General features: G+C 34.2%; 1 protein-coding gene across 1 annotated transcript in view; it reads left to right on the top strand.

Moving 5' to 3' along the window:
• The window catches only part of znf804a (zinc finger protein 804A), a 72,183-nt gene that overhangs the window by 39,629 nt on the left and 7,921 nt on the right, over positions 1-24,633 (top strand). The window contains exon 2 of the mRNA XM_088605181.1: positions 20,115-20,258. Within this exon, the coding sequence (XP_088461307.1) occupies positions 20,115-20,258 (144 nt within the window). The remainder of the gene's footprint in view (positions 1-20,114; positions 20,259-24,633) is intronic.

Genomic DNA, 24,633 nt, shown 5'->3' on the forward strand with positions numbered 1-24,633 from the left:
GAAGACAAATCTTCATTTACAGGGTGTCAATAGTTTCTATCTATCTCCTACATTATTTACTGAGCTTCCCATGTTTTCTTAATCTTAATTTAAAGAAAGAGCTACTGAATAATCCATGAAAGTTTGTTATGACCATTTTTATATTGCTTCTTCCACTCTACCAATATATTTAAAAGCACTGGGTAAAAGTAATTATATTAATATAAATACTGCTCAGGTAGGCCCATAAGGCTGTCCTCAAGAGTGCAGCTAAAACCCATGTAAAAAAATGCATCATTACATCATTACTCTTAGTTGAAGAACAGCTACCTACTGTATAAGCATGATTTTTTATTTAATTTGGAAACAGCAAAAAATAGAAAATGGTCATTTCTATAACTTCAGGTGAATTTGCTGCAAATCATGAAATGGAATGGAATTTCTTGAATGGAATTTAAAATATTTAAATGAAATATGGATTTCAGCCCTATTTTTGTCACCACCTTATTAATATGGCTAATGACATGGGTTTCGTTCAAATTGAGCTAGGGAATCTTAAACAAAAAAAAATATACAGTATGACCTAAATCAGATGAGATAACTGATGTTAAAATTTGCTAAAGCTTCTTAGAATGGTGCTAAAAGAGCTCGTACAGCATGCCATCAACCTCTTATTCTGCAGTCTTAAATTTTTAATTCCTGTATGTTACTCATTTTTAAAATGTTCCTTGCCCTAAATCGATAACTGAATTGTGTGAAGCCAAGTATTAAACGTGCCTTTATGTGATTTCACCTCCATCCTAATCTTTATTATAGTACGTCTATTGCAGTACAGCTACTTCATACTGTTATCAGAAAGAAGGCTTCAGGCTATAGAAGACATAGGTAGCAGAACAAGAAAGTGAATTACATTCCTATTTGGGAATGCTTCAATGCATGAGAAAAGTTCAGGTCCCTAACGTATAACTGAAGAACAACACTGTATTTGTCGTCAGTCCTATTGCAGAATTTCTCCCTTGCTGCATCTACCACTGTTTCGTATCATTTATCCTTTGCTCTGTGACACTAAAGAAGTAGTACTGAGCCAATTGCTCTAGTCCCTCTGGTCAAAGATCCACAAGGCAGCCAATTAAATAGTACTCTGAACACCTTTCATCAGAGTTATATTTACAATTCCTTATTGGGATTCAGCAAAATCTCTTTTATTCGGTAAGCTGACCTTTTTTTAACACAATTCAACAATAGTATCTCTTCTTTCACACTTATATAATAGAGTTTGAATAGTTTCCAGACTGCTCAGGGGATAATGCCAATGGTACAGTAGTGGGAATTTCTGATATGGCAACATTTCCACTGTGACCATGATCCCTCTCTGGACATTTCACTTTGCACTGACCAGATGACATTCTGAGAGTATCTTGAACTTTATGAAAAAGAATGTAAAATCCACTAAAAGAACTGAAAGAATTTAGTGTACTCCAATATTTCTTAAAGCCTTTGTATGGAAAAAAATGTATAACCATTACTGTTTCTTTTTCTTATTCTACACTTTCCGTGCTACTAGTTTTTTTTTATACTCAAACATATTCTGTGCATTTAATCATTAAAACCATGTTAACTCTCAGTTTATATAAAATACAGATATATGTAGCTTTGGTGTCCTGCCACAGTCCAAAGACATGCAAGTAAATTGGATTTTGGACTAGCATCCCATCCACCTTGAGCATGTTGTTTTCCGAGAGGCTCCAGCTCCCCTGAAACACTGTACTAAATAGAGCAGCTTAGAAAATGGATGGATAGATAATTTTATAAGTATAATTGACAACTTTAATGTGGTGATTAATTCTCCAGCAACTGTATTTATTAACCTCGCATAACTTTTTTTCATTTTAGTTTTATTTTTAGTATCAGAAGCATTATTATCAGAGATTTACTGAACTAGTCAATGTTTTCAGAAAAATGCTACTTGCGTAAGTATACCATACTCTGAAGTAGAATGTTCTGTATTGTTTACCCATTCTACTGAAAATATATTGCTTTTCATGCAGGTGAAAATGATTTTCTGGGTTCTCTGTGCTTTTCGCATAAGAGCAACAAATCTGTCAGTTGTTCAGATGACTTTCATTTCTCTGAAACATACTTCAGTCTCTGCGTCCTTTAATGGAAAACACATTCCAATTCAATGGAATAGAAAACCATATTAAATGTGTAATACATTACACCCAGCTTGCGACTCTACCTCCTATTTATTCCATGTTGATATTTTCACCAATGACGGTGATATAATGCAATCTTAAAGCCTTTCAAACACCTCCCCTGCTGGTTGTGAATTCTATTACAATAAGACTGAGTACAAAAACCCAACATAAAATAAAAATGAACAGATGGCAAGACTACCAGAAAATACGTTATCCTGTAAAACTGATATTGCTTCGATATTTTTTAGAGGTCTAAAGGTTTGGTTGACATCTGTTTTGGGCTTTGTAAGGATCGACTTAGTATTAGAGTTAATTAGAGACAGACAAGTTTGGTTTCTACTTCAGCTCGTAGAAGCTGGTGTATTTGGATTCCATCCATCATCTGTCAAACAATATTGCTAAATGCGCACATTCAATTTCCAATTTCAAGCCATCATCGTCAGAAAACAAGAACACATACACAGTTAGTGGAATGTGACATTTCATGCACATACGTTTTGTCTTGCAACAGCAAAGATGCATAAAATGCATCATAAAGATTATCAAAAAGAACTGGCCAAGTTAACCCACTGGGGTGTGTAGCAGAGATTGTATTACATTATAATGTAAAGGTTAATAATTTTTAATTATGTGTCAAAAAAACACCGAAAACACTTTCTGAAGCAGTGAAAAGACAGTCTTTAGATTCATAACTTTCTATTATAAATGGAATTAGTTATGTTGGTTACTGTCTATCTTTTCTTTCTTCCCTTTCACCAAGCTTGATACTCAACAGCATAAATCACCTCATCATCTCAGCCCAATCCACTTGCTAATGACATGAATTAGTGATTATGCCAATGAAGTATCTTGAATTTATCATATTCAGTCATGGATGATCAACTACTCAAAATGACACCAAAAACATTTCATATTCAAAATTATGATTCTAAAAACATCCTTGTGTAAATAGATATTTTTCGTGTTTTGCTTTGTGTACTGTAGATTTTAATTTTGACTGCAGCCTGTAGCTGTAAGATGCATTAACATGGGACTTGTTACTTTAATTATTGAAATACCTTTATATCCTGTGATTACTACAATACTTCCTTTTTGTGCTAAAAAGATTCTGACTAAAATGTATAAAACTGGACCAAAATGTGTTAATATAGATTAACCTTCTGGCTAAGGTTGCCACCTGGATGGATTTCCTATGTACAAGTAAAATAATTATTTTATCTTAATTGTATACGGTATTTACTATATAAGGGAGACCATGTACAGATTACTTGCAGTGCACTGAAACTTGTGTTTCATTATTCAATCAAAAAAAGTCAATTGAGGTGAATTTGTCAGCAATACATTTGAATACTTGAATCAGTATTTTTAGTTTTGTAATCATTAGTTTTCCTTGCTCAAGACAAAACAAAATCAGCTCTTTAATTCTGTCAGTGCAATAGGATTCTTTTGAGCAACCAGATACATTTTCACTGGATCGATTCAAGAGCTACAATATCTTTTTTGTAACATGTAACATAATAAGTTAAAGGTTTATTCCATGCTGAAAACAGAAGAAAGGAAACAACGTTTTGGCTGTGGAGCCTTCTTTGGGTGTGAAGGCTATATATTCAGCATGGAATAAACCTTTAACTTGTTCCTTTGCAGCCTATGCATGCTGAAGCAGCTACCTACTTGAACATGTAACATAATATCTTTTTGTAACACAACTGTAATACAGTTTTGGTGACCAAAACTTACTGAGGACTTACTACTGCATTGTACAATTTTGATGTATTATTCCTTGAAATACATTCTATGCTTTTAAATATATATTGTGACACACCCATGGGTAGAGTGCCATAATCTCAAATTGAAACAGTGCCTGAAAAACCTTTCAAATAATAAGGAATATTCTTATAAATTGCTTCACGAAGTCTCCCTAAGACCAAATTGTCCCTCCAAAACTCTTTCCAATAAAGCTGTTCCAAAACAAATTTTCAAAACCACAGCTACACGTTCCATGGCTGAATCCATCTTCCTATGATAGAACATATTTCAGAAAATCTGCTCCCTTCTTAAGACAGCAGATAGTGTCCATCAACTGGACAGCTCTGCTTCTTGATATCTCCGCAGCCATATCACCCTACAATGCACAACTGGCAGCCCACTAAAGCTCAGCAGGTGGTGAGCCTGGTCAGTACCTGGATGAAAGACATCCTGGGAAAAACTAAGGTTGCTGCTGGAAGAGGTGTGGGGCCAGTAGGGGGTGCTCACTTTGCGGTCTGTGTGGGTCCTAATGCCCTAGTAAAGTGACAGGGACAGTATACTGTAAAAAGGTGCCGTCCTTCAGGTGAGATGTAAAACAAAGGTACTGACTCTCTGTGGTCATTAAATATCCCAGGGTGTTTCTTGAAAAGAGTAGAGGTGTTACGCCGGCATCCTGGCCACATTTCCCCCTAACCTTTACCAATCATGGCCTCCTAATAATCCCCATCTACGAATTGGCTTCTCTCTCTGTTCCCTCCCCACTGATAGCTGATGTGTGGTGAGTGCTCTGGCACACTATGGCTGCCGTCGCATCATCCAGCAAAGCTGCACATTGGTGGTGGTGGAGGGTAGTACCTTAAAGCACTTTGAGCGGAGTGTCCAGAAAAGTGCTACTGTATATAAGTGTAAGCAATTATCATTATTATTATTGTCTTTTAAAATACCTCCTGACCAATTTTCTTCCTGCAAGAAAATGGAAAATTAACCTTCTTTGTTATGAGATGTCCAGAGAATGGATTAGCTTCACTGCATGGTTTGAATAACTCATTGGCTAATTCTGGCTCTAGTTTGTCATTGTCCAGTTCACTGCATGCCTTGCATATTTTCTTTTCAAACTTTGATTCGTTTTAACTGCAATAACTTCATTTGCTGCTTCTTAACTTTAAGACTGAAGAAACATTAACCTCAAGACTTACAAAGTAGTAAATCCACTGCCGTATTGAAAGAAAACTTATTTATTTGTAGTAGCATTGACAAGGATGTGAAATGTAGAAGTTTTTTATATATCATAGAAAATAAATGTAGTAATTTTTGGACAGGGCAGTGTTTAAGAGATTTCATTGCATATCACTCTAAACTGATGATCTCTCATTGTATGGAAAAAATACATCTTAGGTCCTGCCTCTTCTATTAACAATTTTTTTTAATTTGGAGCTTTGTAAGAATAGATTACTAATTGGTTTTATTGCCCTTTTGGCTATCTTGTGCAATAAAGTAAATCAGCTTATCTTAACTTGTGCAACTATTTAAATTCCCAGCACTGAGATTTATTCCTCCGTATACAGTGAACAATTTTAATAACATTTTTAGATCACCGCAGACTTCAATATGTGGACACATTTTCCCAATTCAAATTCAGCTTGCTTCTCCATAAGAAAATAAATGTGCTTCCTTGCTTGATTTTTCAATTCTATGAGTTCTCGTTCTCCATACTCAAACTCTACCATGTATGAAATTCTCCACTCGCAGCATGAATGATTTCCAAAGGAGCTAACTCTGCTGAGCTTTAAATGTAATTTCCTCATTTTCCAGTAGCAAAACTGGTACTCAAATTTTGGTCCCAAATGATCTTTTGATTCCAAATGATCTTTTAATTACTTAATTTACCAAATCACTTGCTTAAATAGTTACAATTCAATTGTTTCAAGCCTGTAGAAATTGGTGATTTAGTGACTGATAAAACCTTCTGGATTGGGGCTCTCCAGGACTACAGTTAGAGAGACACTTTTTTAGCCTGTGAAATGTAGCTCAGTAGATGCTAGTAAGTAATACACAATTCAGCCGTGAGTTTTGCTTTAAAAGAGTATCAGCCTCCCCAGGAAAGTTGATAGATGAAGTCAAGTTAATGAATTTGCTTTGAAGAATTGTTGTGATCCAGCATGGTATGTTTGTAGGCACGTGAAAGATTGATAAGTTTATCTCTTTGTCACTATAGCTTAAATTGCCTCCTTGACTTCTGCACAGAATGATTTGTCATAGCATCTGGAGCGTAAAAAAGAGAAATCAGTGAAGTGTTATGCAGGTGAAGCAGGTATGAAAAATGTGTAGATATGTTAAAAATGAAAGTATCCACATAAAACCGCTAACCAGAAATGTGAAATGGAGAAACAGAACAGTACCAAGCAGTTTTTCCTGTACTGTGTATTTCTTTAATTCTTACACAGTTTAATGACCAAAGTTATTACTTCAATAAAATTGAAGTTGCTTTCTTTAAATAGAATGATACATCTACAGTTCCTGTTTTCATCCTAGGAACATAAAACTTTGGTGCAAGAAAATGAAAAATCACCATAAAAGTAAAAGAGTGAAAGAGCACAGCTGCAAAAATAAGGCTGGTAGTTAAAATAAATTACTAAAGCATTTTGGTAATAATTTACGTTTTGTTGTAGAAGAAAAATAAGCCAGCTTTTAATGCATTTCTAAATTGTTTTAGATTGAACAAATTACCTTCTCGAAATAGCCCTAGGGGTATGGTCCTGCTATGGTCATGATTATGGATTCATTACTAATGTGTAATTCATGTCATTCAAATTACAATTTTCTATTAGTACATTATTAATTTATTCAATTGATAAAATCCTTATAAATGGCATTTACTGTACGTTCAACCTGCAACCTCCAGTGGTACCAAAAGCAGTATGAAAGCAGTCATGAGACAAATATAAATGTATTATTTGGGGTTTTTCTTTGCATACATTTGACCATAGTATTCAAAACATACAGTACTTTATATTCAATCCAGTTGTAATGTACTGTACTTACAAGAAGGGGGGTGGTTTGCAAAAAAAGATGGATCCAATGGTTCAGGGTTGAAGTAAGAAGGCAAGGATCACATCTATAAAAACTCAAAAATCAAGGCCGAAGACAATGCAAACACCAGAGAACTGAGTTGGAAGGAAAGTTTGAATGCCATAGTAAGCACAAGTAATGAGCCATAGGTAATCCAAAAGCGAAAGTTGAAAAAACCAAACACAGTACAAAAGCCAGAAGAAGCTCGTGACAAACCATCAAGACCAAGTGAAAAACATTAATTATAGTACTTTCAGGTGGGATTGATTTCCGTCCATACCTCTTTGTTATGGGAGTGGCCTGATTAACAAGTGTGTCATTTGGGGTTTTCAGCGAGGATGCAATCCTACGGTGCAAGCAGACATGATACCAGTAATTTTAAAAAATTAAGTATTGGTACATTCACTTTGAGGAAATTTCAGAGTGTAAAAGTCCATATAAGTCTATATAAGTCAATATAAGAAAATATATTTTTAGTGATTTTTCTTTTTTTTTTGCACCAAAGCCTATATTCTTTCTAGGCGATAACTACAGTATATGGAGTTTGCCTAGCCTGAATTCTTTGTTCTGGTTGTTTTGGTTTCAACATTTTTTAAAATGTTTTTTAAAGTAAAATTCATGCTTTATTGCATTAAAAACTGGAGGTTGACATGGCCACCATTAGATTTTTCACTTTTTTTTCCAGATAAAAATCCTTTGTAGCATTGGTCATAAAGTTCAGGTGGGTAGTTGCATCAGCATGCGTAGGCTGCAAAGGAACAAGTAATAGGTTTATTCCATTCTGAAATAAGAAGAAAGAAAAAACAATGTTTCGGCCATGGAGCCTTCTTCAGGTTGGGACATTGTCATGAGTCATGGTGGAGCACTGCCCATTAATTATGGAAGACCTGTATGCTAAAGTACATACTGAAAGTAAAAAAAGTTCAAAAGTTTGCAGAAGCTCATTCATGTCCATGCATGTCCAGACCAGGACACCACAGACCATCACTTTGGTAAAGGTTTATATTGGTATCATCTGTCCATAAAACTTTGTTCAAGAACCTTTTTCATATTTGAGCTTCTAAGCAAATTTTAATTAAATTTATATTCTTGCATCCAACAAGAGGTTTTCATTTTGTGGTGTAGCCTCTGCAATTCTGCTGTCTACGCTTTCCACTAAATGGGCATTTTGTTACCTTCATGAAGGAGGTGGTTGCTGATGTCACTGACAGCTGTTTTAGGGTTTTCTTTGGTAAAATATTTCTAGCATCCTCTGCAGTCATCCTCTGCACATGATTTTTCTTGGCTAATAAGTAATAATACCTATGTTTTCTTTCTTCCTTATATTCCAGATTGTTAAATTTGGTATGCCCCATTTCTCTACTATGGTCCTGATTAACATTCTTATCTCTATCAGCTACGAGCTTACATGCTTTTCACTAACAAAGTTCTTTGGTTTTCATTCTAACTTTTGACTGCAAACACCATGAGAGATATGATTAGAAGACATAGTGAGTGAAGTCTAAATGTGGATATTCGCAAGATGTTTGGAGGGCATTTTACATATTCACTGCCTATGGTAAACGTTAAATTGGTTGGCAACTGTGACAACCACTGATACTGTATCTACAGCACTGTAAGTCCTAAGGTGAGACACTGGCAGAGATGTGTCCGTCTCAAATGCTCAAATTTTCACATGGTTTTACTCAGTAAAACATCACTTGATTTTCTCCTCAGCAGCTCTCTACTCTGTCTTCATTAGTCATGCTTATCACACATATTGAACACTCATCAATTCTCCACCTTCCAGCTTCATTAATCACCAAGCACTAGAACATTCAATATTCACTTCAACTGAACCCTTCACCAAGCCCCATACCTGCGCTAACAGCAACTAACTTCTCATCACTATCCCTGTGATCCTGTTTGGTTAGGGACACCTCTCTGTAATCAACACTTGTGTCCCTGACACAGCAGCAGCTGGTTCACTGTTCTTTCTTGCTCATACACTCTCCAGGTACATCCCTGTAGGTCTGCTGATGGTAAGGCTCAGGGAGTACTTGGGACTCAGTGTGTGCCATCTCTCTCTCAGCTGTGGGGAGAAGATATGTTACTACATTGCCAATCATTGCCACACTCCTTCAGGTACCAATGCCTCTAGTCAGCCAAGATTCAGTTGGTCAACCTTGTTCCACAGCAGCACATGTCAACCCCACTGAGCTTGGCGGACAAACTGCCATAGAGCCTACCTGTCCAGCACTTGTGACACCTCACACTACAGCCTAAACTGTATGTTTTAATCATCCTTAGCTGACTGAGTCCCACAGGCCTGTTAGCAAGTCCACTTCTTTCCTAATGAGAACTCCCATGGAACTCTCAGTTCCTCTTATTCTAGGCTATAGGCTAGATCTACAGTGGTTTAAACCCTTTCCCTCCTAACTGTTCTTATAAATCTCTTAATTAGCCCAGTGTGGCAAATTCCATGCAGAGCCTGTCCTGACAGCTCCTTTCCATCATGTGGTATCTCATTCTTTCTGAGTGCTAATTACTCAGTCTGACCAGGTATGCCTCATTCTACAGTTTATTTTCCATTAACAGGTGGCTCTCTCACAAAGCCACTTCTCACTGCCTCATAGAGAAATCAATACATACAAAATGGGAAATACGCTTATTGTTATTACAATTTAATAAGATGCTTTAGAGCATACTGACATAAACAGTTGCAGATAACAGTCAGACTAGGTCATACACAGCATTTATGGATGGATACTTTGAAAAGGCCAGAAAGGAACCAACAGTATGCCCATGTTAAGAAACAAAACACAGAATTACTGTAGGTTGCACTGTCAACGCATGTAATGAACATTTATTTTGATCTGTCTGATCTTGTTTATTGTGTCTGACAAAAGTCAACACAGAGCTCTTGTTGTCACATTTAGGTACTATCACTAGATTTGCTATGCATTCCATTTGATGCATACATACAAGCTTCATCCATGCCTCCCCAAATATTATAGCATTGCTCAAAAAATGGCGATACCTTTTATGTTAACCTACATGTTCAACATGTTAACGTCACCCTGGGGCATTCCATTTACTAATTTACATAATAATTAATTTAACTTAATATTTTCTAGGTTGAAAATGCTACTGACATTTGTTTCTTTTTGTCCAAAGTATATGAGTGAAATCTCCATTAATTTAAAAAAAATGGACAAAAAATAAATATTAGAAAAAATGCAGGATACTGCGGGATGATGTTTTAAAGTGGAGGACCATATAAAGGGAGACACTCCTAAGAGTTTCAGCAGTATGTGATAGCTTTATATATAGGCTATATTTGATCAAAATAATCCTCTCTGGAAATCACCAGGACATTTTATATTTTCTTGAGTACAATCAGCTCAACCATTTTAATTAACGGCTTATCGTTTGGTTTTGGTGAAAACCATTGCTTTTGATCCTCAAACCTACAGACTCTGGTGCCAAGGAGCATACAGTCCAGAGCCATTCACATAAAACCCTCATAGCACTTATACCACCAGGTCATTGATATCTGCTTCAAAGAGTAAGAGACTAAACCTGATGATAAGTTGTTTGCCACATTCACTTGGTGATTTGGTAATGGTTTTGACTGTCCTCATTTTCCTGCCTCTCTTATCATCAGATGTCAGATGCAATATTATATATCAGATGCATTATACTGTATTATATTGCATTCCTTTTAATTTTTGGTGAAATGTAGAGGTCATATCTGAAATATATACCTTAATAAGAACTGTTTGTAAAGGAATTTATGATTTTGATAATACAAGGGATGGATATCACAATGGTGCAGTGGTTAGCATTTCCTCTCACAGTCCAAAGACATACAAGTAGCTCATTTGGCTTCTGAGAAAACCGGCCCTGGTGTGAGTGTGTGTTTGTGTCTTTGTGTGCCCTCCAATGGACTGATGTCCCATCCAGTGTATATGCTACCTTGCATCAATTGTTTGTTGGCATGGGCTCCAGCTTCCTCATGTATTTGATAAAGTTGTTAGAAAATGGATGGATAATATAAGGGATTACATTGTTTCATAAAGACAGAGTATGGTTCATTGCTCTTTATTAAATAGCCGTAACTAACTCTAGAAACATTATGTTTACTTACAAGGTAAGCCTTTTCATTTCAAATCCTGCACATTTGTATTTCAGATAATATTTTATTGTAATCAGTCAGGCAGATCTGTAAAATCTGATCTAGACATTATTTTTCCATTGATATTCAGGGTAATTGGTGTGCAGTAAACCACATATAAGAAAATTATTGGCTTTTCATTTATAATAACTGGTTAAGCTTAGCTAATGTCACATTAATAGAAGCCTGAATAAAATACATAACAAAACATTGTGTTTTCTGTTGAGTGATTTGGACTTGACTGATGCCACATGCAATAGCTTTAATAAAACTAGTTCAATAAAATATATAATATTGTATTGGTTTTAATTGTTAGTGAGATTGAGAGGTCATATTAAGAGAAAGCATTTTAGTTTGCTGTTAGGGAAAAAGGATTTGAGAAAAAATGATGAATGATCGAATCAGAGAAGCAATTCTGTTCAGCATGTCTGCCTAGAGGGAAAGTAAGTTGTTTATAAAGCCTTCACTTCATTTCAAGCTGCACATACTGTATGTAGCCCAGCTGTACTATGTACATTGCCTTAAAGCATTTAAACAATTCACCTTAGACCAGTAATATGTCAACTAGAGGAATTACATACTATGCTGCTCACAATAGTGATTCCCCAATAGAAACTCTTCCAAAAGTCAATATAAGGAAAATGTATTACACATTTGTCAACGAGTTAAAAACAGAAAAAAAGAAATTCTCACAGTAGATGGGCAATTAACATTAAAAACATCCAGGACATCAGTGTGCAGCATCAGAGCCAGAAGACATTCTCTTTCTGTTTACTGAGACACAATTTTTTTCATCAAAAGCTGTATAGGGTTTTAATGAGAAAAAAAAGTGTAATGGTATATTTGTTGTTTCTCAAATTAGAACACTTCATCAGTAGCAGTAGTTTAGGTTTAAATATCTCTAATAAACGTTGTTATTTTTAATTTTAAAAGTAGGTTTTCTTTTTATAGAACAATGTATATTTTTTATTATTCCATATCTTAAAGTTTCTTTATTTTCCGATATTTATAAATTATCTTTTATTTCTGCGTTCAACATCCAGAATGGAACCCATACCTAAAGAGGAGGAAAAAAATATTTTAGTGTTGTATAGTCAGGGCACCTTAGTTTTTTATCCCAGCTGTGGTCTAATAACTAATAAATTCTAATATCTTTAAATTGTGTCACTACATTTTGAATTCATGACTACCTTTTGCATAATTTATTTTAAAATATTCTTTGTTTTTCGTCAGAACACTTTGCAACAGTTAGACTTGCACAAAAAGCTTTAAAGACACTTTAACTGACTATTTTATATATTTATATATAAATGGATATTTCCAATAAAACAAAATAGGCAATGTCACAGTGGATTAATCCAATAAGATGTGACCTCTGACACATATAGTTTTAATACTACATTGCATAGAATGTCTCGAAATATTAATATAAATTGTGCTGCCTTCACATTTACTGAAAATACACAGAAGGAACAAACCACCAAAACTGGACCATGCAGCTGTTTAAAAATGCACCTCTATTTGGAAATGCTCTAATGAATAAAAGCAAGTGAATGGGTAAATACGTTCATTCTGGGAATTCAAGGCAGCAAAAGTTGCTTGCTTACACAGCTTCCTGTTTAGTACTACAGTATGTTGAACTGAATAAATCCTGACCAATATTGGAACATCAAGGGCTTTTCCTGGAAGAAAGGCTTTATGGTGTGATTAGCATCTTTTTTTATTCTACAACAGATTATTCCTGCTGTCACACGGCATTGTGTAAATTATGAACATCCTCTCAAACGTGCAAGGGGTACAGTAGAAAATATTTTTTATATCTGTTGAGTAGTGACTGAATGCTGTTGAAACTAAGGAAAATAAATCAATTTTCAATATTTTAGGACGTTTTTGTATAAAGAGTAAAGAGGGACGTTTGTTCATGTTTTATTTCCTCAAAGAGATTTAAAGTGTTACCTGGTTTTTTAAAATACTTTTATCTTTTGTTGATTTCTACATTTTTACCTGTACTTTACTTTATGTACAGTATTCGATACCCTGAATTCAGGTAAGGAGGGAACAATACCATTCATGAAAAGCATATTAATTATAGTTTGAATAAAAAAATAGATTTTAGTTGTTTAATACTACCTCATGATTTTTGGTTTTTATTTCAGAACAAGCAAAAATAAATCATAAGAATAAGAAAAATACTATCCTATAATCAATATTAATGAATTGCATTTATGTTGCTCTTTTCATACCAAAGGATTCCAATTTACTTTATACTGTAAAAAGGAGAAGACCCTCATTCACCACTAACCTGCAACACCAACCTCTGTGACACACAGCTGTTATTTTTCCTTGAAGCTTTACCCAGAGAAGCTACTGTATAAAAATGATTGGTTGAAAGTGGAAAAGATATGATGCAAAAAGTGGGCCTTTAAAATCCCCATGAAATCAAAGACACATCCCTTTCCAGCAGCTATTAATTCTTCTGTAAGTAATGTGGGTCTCAAAGCATTAACATTACAGATGTCCCTGACAAATGCAGGTTATAGAGAACATGGTGCATAGTCCTCAATGCCCTATGATGACATGAGGGTTATTTGATGTAGTACAGAAGGTAAAGCCACACTGATGATTTTCTGAAGATTTCAAATTGGGAGATGGAATTAAAAAAAACAAAATTATACATTTAATAGAAAACAAAAAAAAACAGCAAAAATATAACTACTGTATATTGTGTGTTTTATTTGTGATGTATATCATTATTTCTGAACAAAATTATGACAAGAATGGAAGAAAGCTGCATCAGCAATTCGGAATAATGTAATTACACTGTAATAATGTTGGAATAATGTAATTACACACATGACATAAATCCTCATACGACCAGTTGAACAGAGATGTGATAAGCAGGATATGCATCATATTGAAAAAAATAATTATTATAATTGAGTTTTTTTTTTATTTCACATAGTTCAAATATTCTCATATATTGTTAATTTTTTTTATAATTGCAAATTGGTTTTGTTTTGTGTTTCATTGTGAGTACTGTATATGTAATACACTAAACGATTTATAATCACAACACTTTATTTTCACCCTCAATTATTATGTTTTAATAATTATAAGTTATTTATATATTTATAATATTTTCTGTTACCACAATTGTGTTTGTATTCATTTTGAGCTTTATCCAAAAAATTGAGCAATTTAATACTCACGAACTTAAAGCTTATACCGTAAAACATAGAGTTATACCTATACCTATACCTTTACATAATGTGGAATCATTCAATGAGACTTAAAACTACAGTAAGTGGAAAAATGTTTGTAACCATCACCTGAATATACTGTACAATATATAATTTCTAAATTCCTTCAAAATTGTAAAAGGAAAGTGGGCGTCAAAATCTAAATGTTAGAGCACTTTAAATGTTTGCTAGGGTTATACTGGTATAAAATTGAGATCCTGAGGAACAGAAATTCAAATATTATTTTACTGTAAATGATATTTTATCCTTGAAATGCAGTTATTTTCAGCTTTTTCTTTATTTGCAGCTGATAGCTACAGTATGTCACTAGACATCTGTTCAGATATATTTCTGTGTCTTAGTTATTGCTCTGGATACAATGGCACACAAGATTTACAGGTTCAGATACAATCCACTTCTGCTTCAAGTATTGGGAAACTCAATTATTCGGTGTTCCTCGGCTTAAAAGCCACCCCAGGTCTCTTTAAAGGAATATTTCTGAAATTCTGCAGTACAACCGCTAACATGATTTCACTTGGGATATATTCACAGATGTCAGTGGGGTCCATTTCAGCTTGAAAATGGATGCATTTCCTGAAAATAGCTGAAATAATATATTGTAATTCTGTATTGCAAACGTATTAATAAAATTAACAAAAGACAAATGTTTCATTGACCACATATGAGTAATGGTTTTCTTTGTCTCTTATTTTCATAATCAATGAGACTGGGTTAAATACCACTAGAACATTTTCCTAATTTTACTTCAGTCTGTGACAGAGACTTTTTATTAGCATGGGAATGGTGCAATTATGTTGATTAATATATTTCTCTACAATTGCCTCCAGTCACTGTCCTTTAGGGTAGGACTATGTAGGAGTGAACTCCGACAGCACTGCAATGTGACTTGCAAAAATGAATATGGTTTTTAATCCAGGTAAAAACAAATGCCTTTTTGAGTACTGATACCTGGATAAGGTTACAGTAAGAAATACATTTTCAACAAAGAAAAAAAAAATTAAATATCCACTATGTCTCATACAAAACATACATTAATACACAGAATGTAAAGTTGTGTTTATACACTAAAATGACTTTACAGTTTCTACAACTTAATTTGTCTTGTAATTTTAATAGCTCTATGTTAGTTGTTTCCTTGTGTGTTTTCATTGCTGTAATAGAGCTTAGATAATATATTATTGAATCACTCTTCCAGTTTTCTTTTCAGAGATTAATGCCTTCTGTTTAAATCTTCTGGTTCATTTTTCAGACACCTTTTTTATTCTAACCCCCTTAACACTGATAGGTTAATCAAAATAGGATACAGGTGTTTCAAAAGGCTGTTAACATTTTACAAAAAAAAATGTACATCACAGTCGATGATTTAAATGCAATATTTTGTAACCACCTATTTCCTGTTATCTTTTATGTTATTATTTTTATTTTACATGTTTTCGTCTCTTGCTGATTATTTTGCTTTCAAGATTTCTTCTTTGACTTTTACGTTTGCTATAATATTTTTTTACTTCATAGTAAAATGATAAAACAATACAAATAAAATTCAATAAAATTGTTTTGTGTGACATTGTTATTTCCTGGCTTTAGAAAGCAATATAATTTTTTAGCAATTTCTGTAGCCTATGATGTTATATGCTACAAGATGCTTATCCACATAATGAGAGTGATATCAGTGCATTAAAACCTCTTTTTAAATTGCTCTTCTGCTAGCCAAATTTTAAAATAGCTTGATATAATATGGAGAAGATTTACATTGTTTGCTCCATTCATGATAAATCCATTTATTAAGCAGAATCACACTCCATTAATTTCCCACTTCTTGATACACAGCAGAAAATTCTTCATCATGCTTGCCAACTACAATGAATTGTTTAGCAGTATTAGTTGCCTAACCTGAAATGATCTTGTATAAATATGAATTCATCTATCAGAAGTAACACCTTTCCAGGTTATAGTAATAGTTAAGAGCAGCAAGTGCCATGAATTATCCATATGAATATTAATTAATTCTTCATCCAAACAACACTACAAGAGAAAGAACGGTCATATGATTTCTAATTCTGTCTTATCCATGTATAATGCATGTAAGAATGTATTTGTGCAAAAATTTGAAATGAGAGGCTCCAAGATAAGGTAAGATCACTTTATTAACCATATACAGTACAATTTCTTGCATTAGGAATGTGTCTTTTCACATACCTCAGCTTGCTCTCCATGAGACACAGACACATAGATAGGGACAGACGCTTGGGGTCAGAGTACAGGGTCAGCCATTGGACAGTGCCCCTGGAACAGTTGGGGTTAAGGGCTCAGGGGCCCAATGGAATAGGATTCGTCTACCGACCGCGGGATTTGAACCAGCAACTTTCCAGCCACAGGCGCAGATCCTTAGCCACAGAGCCACCGCTCCGCCTTTTTTTATATTTATATAGTTAGATTGTTCTGTCTCTTTTAGCATTGTGATTGGATGATTGGATGATGAGCTAATAGAGGATTCATACTCATAACTCAGTGCAACTGCTGCTCTAAAAAAAACGTTAGATACGTACTGTTTCACCAAGAGCCTATTTTGAGTAAGCCCTTTGAGTAAATATGCAGTTTTTTAAACCTGCATGAATTCCTACATCTTTAATTTGATACCTTTTAAGAATGAAATAAATTACACTTGAAATATGTTCTGCCCCTGGTAGAAAAACTCCCATACACATTGTGTTGTAAATCAATATTTAATAAACGAGAAAATGAGAGGCCCAGTGAAAAGACTGAAGGGGACTGTTCTGTCAAAGCACACATTCTGCACCAAAGATCCTAGAGGATTTTTTTCCCTAGCAGATTATAAACATAAATCAAAATGACATTAATATTATGTGTCTCTTATTAAATCTGAAACAAACCAAATTGATAGAAAGGCCATAGGCACCAGTCCTATATTTATTGTAGTTTTTATGAAACAATTGTAATCACTTTTATAGCTTTGATCCCAAAGCTAACAACAAAAGAAAAACACCAAAATTCCACCACCCCTATTATTCACCTACAAATCACACAAACGTTGGCCTACACATTTTGTACTTCTACTTCTTTTATACATTTTTTTTCTGCTGATCAAATACTTCTTTCACCTCTTGAAAATGAAAATCACATTTTCTAGTAGACGGAACCCACTACCACTGCCCTGCTTCTGTGCTTTTTTCCTACGTGTAACCTGCTTTATTTTAAAACATCTTCCATACAATTTGTATTTGTACTGTAAGAGTAATTTACGGATTAACCAAATGCTTTATAAAACATAAATAGTATAATTTGAAAATCAGAGTCTCAATATATTTCCATAGTACTTACTATTTTTTGTCTACCTGAGCTTTTAGAATTTTCTAGACTTCTAAATATTTACAGTACAGTATATGATATTGCATATATTTCAAGGCTTATGTGAAAAGCAAGTCAATTTAGAAATATTCATAAATAAGAAGCCCTGGTATTACTTTTCACACTTTGCTAGCATATGAAGCAAATGCTAGAAATGTCACAAGATTAGATTAGATTATTCTTTATTGCCACGCAACAATAGTTGGTGGAATTTGCTATCAGTACAGCAGAAACACACAGGAGACATACATACAACATATACAGTACAAATTTAAATAGGACAGAAGACAGACAATGGTATCTTTGTAACAAACAGTTCTTTCCGGGCCCTTTGCGGACGACACGATCCAGAATAGTGAAGACACAAGGGGAAAAATAGTCATGCAGGAAAAGGGTCTGGAGACGGGGGGCGTGTCCATGCAGTGCAGGTGTCCAGGGGAAGTGAGTCCAGGCGAACAATCCATGTAGGAAATCCAAAAGAGTAATCCGAGACAAAGGGTAGAGTCCAAGGCCAGGGGATCCATCCAGGGAGTTAAAACACGGACCGGGTCGGAACCGGCGAGGGGAACCAGGAACTAGGAACAGAAAGTTAAAAGCATAATGGAGCCAGACGCAGCAAGACCCCGGGCTCTCATGATGTGGAAATCAATGAGGAACCAGGAGTGAGGTCCGCGTCTGGCTTTTAAGGGGGAACGGGAATAGGGATCAGGTGCAAACAATGGGAGGGAACGAGGAAGGACTGGAGCTCCCTTAAGAGGAGGGGTTAGCGATCGTGACAATCTTTCTTCAACCTGTGTAACCTTGCTCTCTTAACGCACTAAATAAACTTCAGTTTATCCAGAATTATATAGCATTAAAGACCTCCTGGTCACATACAAGAAAAATATTTGATTTCTTGCCCTGGATTCAGTTCTTGGGATGCTGTCTGTGCCGGATTTCCCATTAGTCACCGTAGACACAATGCCTAGGGCCCACGGAATTTGTAGGGCCTACGAAGGAGGGAAACACCAGGGACTAACGAAAAACGAGCTGAAACAACATGCTTGCAATCGACTCTAGGTGCTCCAAATTAATAATCAAAAGCTATCTAGCGGCTGTTCTAGAAACAAGAAGTATCAAGGTGATGGTCGGTCGACTCGCTCCATCAATCATGTGGTTTAGCATTAGAAGAGTTTAAAGTGCATCACGTCAATCGGCATAATTCACTTGTTGTTTACCCCACTTTTTGCACATTTTGGAGTGAAAGTGCTAGGGCCTACGAAGACCAAAACCCGGCCCTGGGTGCTGTCTGCGTGGAGTATGTACTGTATTTTCTCCTTGTGTTCAAGTAGGTTTTCTCCAGGTGCTGCAGTTTCCTCTCACAGCCTAAAGACATACTGGTAGGTTAATTGGCTTCTGAGAAAATTAGCCCAGGTGTATGTGCGTACAGTGGCCATGTATGTATGGTGGTGTCCTGCAATGGACTTGCATCCCATCTAGGATGTATTCTACCTTGTGTCCATTTCTCACAGTGATAAGCTCCAGCTCCCCAATGACCCTGTATTGGATAGAACTTACTGTTTTGGCTTCATTTTATTTTAGGGAGTTGTTGTGTTAGTATAGTAAGCAGCTTTACATCTGAGATCCGATTATTTAGAGTTTCTAACTTTGTCAAAGACCAGCTCACACACAATTGCAATAGAGCCTTTAATGTGCAGCACCAAAACACTGTGGAATTTACTCCCATTAATGTCGACAATTTCAAATGACTTAAAGACACATAATTTTACTAAAGCTTTTAATGCATCATTTAGTTTTGTTCTTGAGTTTACTATGTGAATTTTTAAGGTGTTTTTTCATTTTGTTTCTGTTGTGTATTTCATATTTGCTATTGTACAGCACTTAAAGTGTCTTGAAATGTGCTCATTAATAGTACTGTATTAGTAGTAGTAGTTTTATAATATAAGTACACAAGTATTAGTTTAATGCTATCAAATAACTACTCCTACTGTAAAAATGTTGGTAGCAAAAAACAATAGTTTGCCAAATATGAGTAAGGAATATAAAATAAAAGTGAAACACAAAAGCTTAAATGATTATATTTAAAACAAATCATAGTTGTTCTTTTCTTATGTAGCTACTTCAAGCCTCACAACGACTATTTCTTTTTCAATGTATTTTGTTCTGTTTCTTTATCATCTTATAATTGAAGCTTGAATAAAGTTGTATACTGATTCAATACAATTTGAAAAGCTTTCCGAAGGGTTGCTATATTTTGTTCAATATTTTACTCTTCTATAGAAAAGACCTGAATTTGTAACTATATTTTTTGAAGATTACATCTGTATTTACTTTTCCTAGGATTATGCTGAGAAGGAAAAGACTATGGCAAAAGCTTTAGAAGACCTAAAGGCCAACTTCTATTGCGAACTGTGTGACAAGCAGTACTACAAACACCAGGAGTTCGACAATCACATTAATTCATATGATCATGCACACAAACAGGTAATGCCCCTTTATGATTTGTGAACCTTCTTTGACTACAAAATAATCTATTGTGTTTAGAGAATATTTTGATACAGAAAAGGAAGCTTTTCGCATCAGATACTTTGTTTTCGATATAAAATTATTTTATCAAAAAGTGTCAAAAACTTATCTCCTTGTTATACTTACTTTCTTACTTTTACTTACTTTAATTGACTTTCTTTTGGAGTCTGTATATATTCCTTAGGTGAAAAAAGCAATTAAGAAAACAAAAATGTCTATGATCTTTGTGTTTGCATACTGTATTCTTTGTATCAATACATTTGTGGTTGGACATTTGGAGGGATATAAATAAGTTAATGTTCAAGTACTCCCATATCATTAATTCTGTGGATTGCATCTCCCAAAAAGAGGTGCATGGTTTCTTTATTAAAATTGTCTGCCTGGTGACTCTTCAGTGTAGAATCACTAATAAGTGAATGTATTGTTACCACACTAAATTACTGAAACACAGGTTGCTGTGCGCCAGAGAAGGATTTCTTCACTAGTTACTAGAAATACACGAACACCACTTATTGGTTACTTAGTACTGACAGATGCTGCAGATATGTTAAGTGCTACTTTGTTAGTTATCCAGAAAAATTCCTTTAGCTTAAATTTTTGATTTTGATAAACTCTTAGTCACATCAGTAATAATAGTGTTAGTTCTCATTACAATGCTAGATATTTGAAAAGGGTTAACGAAAAGTGTGAGGGACATACAGTAAGACTTTTTCCTACTGTTCTTTCTTCTCGTTTGAGACCTGATCATAAGTTACATAACAGTTCATTACAGAATCATTTTTTAATTTTTTAATTTCCTAATGTATAAGTAGTCTAAGAGTTGGAAACAAATTCACACTTCTTGATTCTTTTTCTTTTATGGGACTTTTATGAGAGGCAATTGTTTTGCAACATTATTTTTGCTGCTTCTCTCCTTATCACAAATATTCTGTTCTTTTGCGTACTTTGAAATTTTGTTCTCAGTTCCGTGTTCTTGGCTGAAACATGTTCCTCTTCATAGTTTTACTGGGAAATTTGTAAAAAGCCATTAAAATAATTATGAAAAGTTCAGTTAGTGAAAAGGATTAATATGACCACTGAGTTTTACAAAATTGAAGTTACATTTGTAATTATTTAATTTCCATGGTAAATTGTGTTAGTCTTAAAAGTTAAAAGTTACAGCCATTATGTGGGTTATAATTTATTAAATATTAATTCTCCATTACAATTTAATGAACTAAATGTCCTTTTCAATGTGGAATGCATTTAGCTTCATAATTAGATTTCGGAAACCATAATTAGAATTTGTACATAGTTCTAAAAATGAAAAATAGGATATGCCAATGTAATACATTTATTATAGCAGAATACTTTGTTTTTTCTACATTACTCTTTATATAATATACTGTATAATTTTGGATGAAACATAACAATATCGCCAATTATGCCAGTGGGTTCATTAAAAACATGTCAGCCAAATTGTCTACAAATTGTTTGCACATTTTGTTTATTTTAATAGTCAACATTCTGTTTTACGAGGAATAACAGAATACACTTTGGATATTATTCAGAACAATTAACACTGTGTCCAAATCCCACTATTAAGATACTAACAGCTTTTTTAACCTTTTAACCTTATTTATAAAACCATTGTTAACGAGTGTCTAAATCTTACTATATAGTGAGCTATGATCACAGATGAGGAATTCAAATTAATATCAGAGAAAGACAAAGAGACAAAACTCTCCACTCAAGTGAAAAGTTTGAAGAAAAGACATAAATCATTTGAATAATGGAGAAAATATATTTACTCAAGTAGTAATGGCCATCTTCATATGATTTGGAAAATATAAGTGAAAAAGGGAATTAATATTATTTTTGTTCACTCGAGGGACAATCCTAATGTATTGTTTAAAACAACGCAAGATGCTTTACAAATAAGTGAAGGTCATTTGACATGTCTTGCTTGTTTGGTTGCTAGAAACAAATTGATAACAAGGATTTCATCCACCCATTTTTTCAAAGAAATGATGGTATCAGCTTCTACAATATGGCTGGGTAACTTATTCTAGACATCAACAAAGCTTTATGTGAAGAGATGTTCTCAGTTTTTACATTATTTAAACATTATTTTGAACATGGATAATGCAGTATAATGTGTTGATCAAGATTACACACAATGTTCCAACTAGTGTATTTTACAATGTAAGTATAACATTCTTTGATTTAAATTATGCACTTTATAAAGTATATCCTAATATTCTGTTTATTTAACTGCTTCCCCACATTATCTGAAAAATATACAGTACAGTAAATAACATGAACACCTACTGTAAATGGTTGTATGTTGTGTTTTATTTTAAGTATCACATTTTATATTTGTACTGTAGGTTAATTATTTTTACCTGTACATAATACTCTGCATCTGTTAACTTACTGTATATCATCTGCCAACTGTGCCCAGTCTTTAATTTTATCTAAACATTTTCCAATTTCTATAATGTTTGTTAATCCTCCTAATTTAGTATTATCTGCAGACCTAACCAGTGTAAACTATGCTTGAATCCACATCATTGATATGAATTGAATTCACTATGCCTGAATCCAAATCATAGATAAAGTATAAATCAGGAAGTGGTCCTAACATGGATCCCTGTGGTAAGACAACAATTACATCACCCCACTTCAAAGCAATCACTTTTTATTTGTACTCTCTATTTCCTGCTAGTATCCAGTTCTTTAATATTTTATTAAAGCACCTTCTGAAGTCCAAACATATATCATATGATTGGTTTGCATTGTTTACTGCTGTTACTTGTTCAAAAAACTGTAACAGGCAAGACCTGCTGTAAATTTTCTGAACATGTTAAGTATTCCCTAGAATTCCATTTCCATACAGATAATCCTCTAATTATTATTTTTATTTATTTCTAATTATTGATTCTACAGCCTTGCATGTGATAGAAGCAAGTCTTATAGGTTTATAATTACTAGATTAAGTTTTGTCACCCTTTGCATGGATGAACACTACTTTAGGAATTTTCCAGTCAATAGGGATTAATGGCAATATTAAACACTGGTTCATCAATCATGTGAAAATGGAATTAAACATCATCAAACTTTCCCTTTGACAAACCTATAATAATACAGCAAGCAGTAGAGTATGTGACAATTTCTACAATGGTAAAAACTACTTTCGGTCATAATTTTTTAGGAATCACAGTGTATGTAAATGGGCATAAAAAATCAAATAAATAGATCTGTAAAAAGCAATTTTAAACACATTTTTAACATTGACAGTGCCCTTGTTCCCCTTCCGTACAGCAGAATTACAGCAGAAAGCTGACATTAAACCTTCAAAACTGGTCATGCTTCTCATCATAAATTCATAATATGTGACCATTGCTAATGATGTTATGAATAACTTTCAAGACAGATACACATTAACACAAAATGGACTCAGTGGGCATGAACAGTAACTGCTCTGAAACCTTTGCTTCATCTTTTTTGTTGACTTTCCTCTCCTCACCTTGTATAACCATTTCAGCAAAGATTACAGGTTACATATTCATCAATGTATTAAATAAAGTTATATTTCATTTTAAAACTTTTATACTTCTTATATATTTTTTCCAATTATTATTCAATTAGGAAAGATGGACAAGTGCCCTTTCTAGACCTCAACAGGAACATAATTTTAGCATTAGCCAACAGCTTCTATTTTCTGCAAGGCAGTTTCTCTCAGACAAGCACATTAAACTCTGATCTGTACAACCCACACAAAATCAGCAGTGTGTAAATGTTATCCAGAAGGGATCAAATCAGTTACCCCTGTGAGCCTATTGTAAGAACTGAAGCCAGTTAACATGACAAAATTATATCTGATGTGACCGGATGACTTCCTCAGCTATGAATCCAAATGACTATAAATGCAATCACTGAAGCTGCTTCAAATAAGAAAGGTTACAGCAGCACTGAACTATATATAACATCTGGTTGCCTGAGCAGAATGTTTAATGGTCATGAAATTCCCTTGGCTGCTTTCAAATATAGCACAGGTGAAAACTTTTAAAACACTAGGCGATGCAAAGTGTAACTGGAACTGAGAGAGATTTTGTTCATTTTTCTTCACTCTATTCCTTGTTCCACTACTGAATAGTCAGAGGAGTCTTGAACAATCCTTTAATATGTGTCAATATACAGATTAGGAAGGCTTAGTAAAACAAGAATGACTGTAAGGAAGAATATTAACAAAATTGTCTTTAAAACCCACACTCCACCTCTGTGTACTTGGAACTATAAGATTCTGGGATGGTCTAGTACTGTATGGCAGGAATAACCGACAGTTTCAATA

The sequence above is a fragment of the Lepisosteus platostomus genome, chromosome 14, assembly GCF_059453375.1.
Source record: "Lepisosteus platostomus isolate fLepPlt1 chromosome 14, fLepPlt1.hap1, whole genome shotgun sequence".
NCBI lineage: Eukaryota > Metazoa > Chordata > Actinopteri > Semionotiformes > Lepisosteidae > Lepisosteus > Lepisosteus platostomus.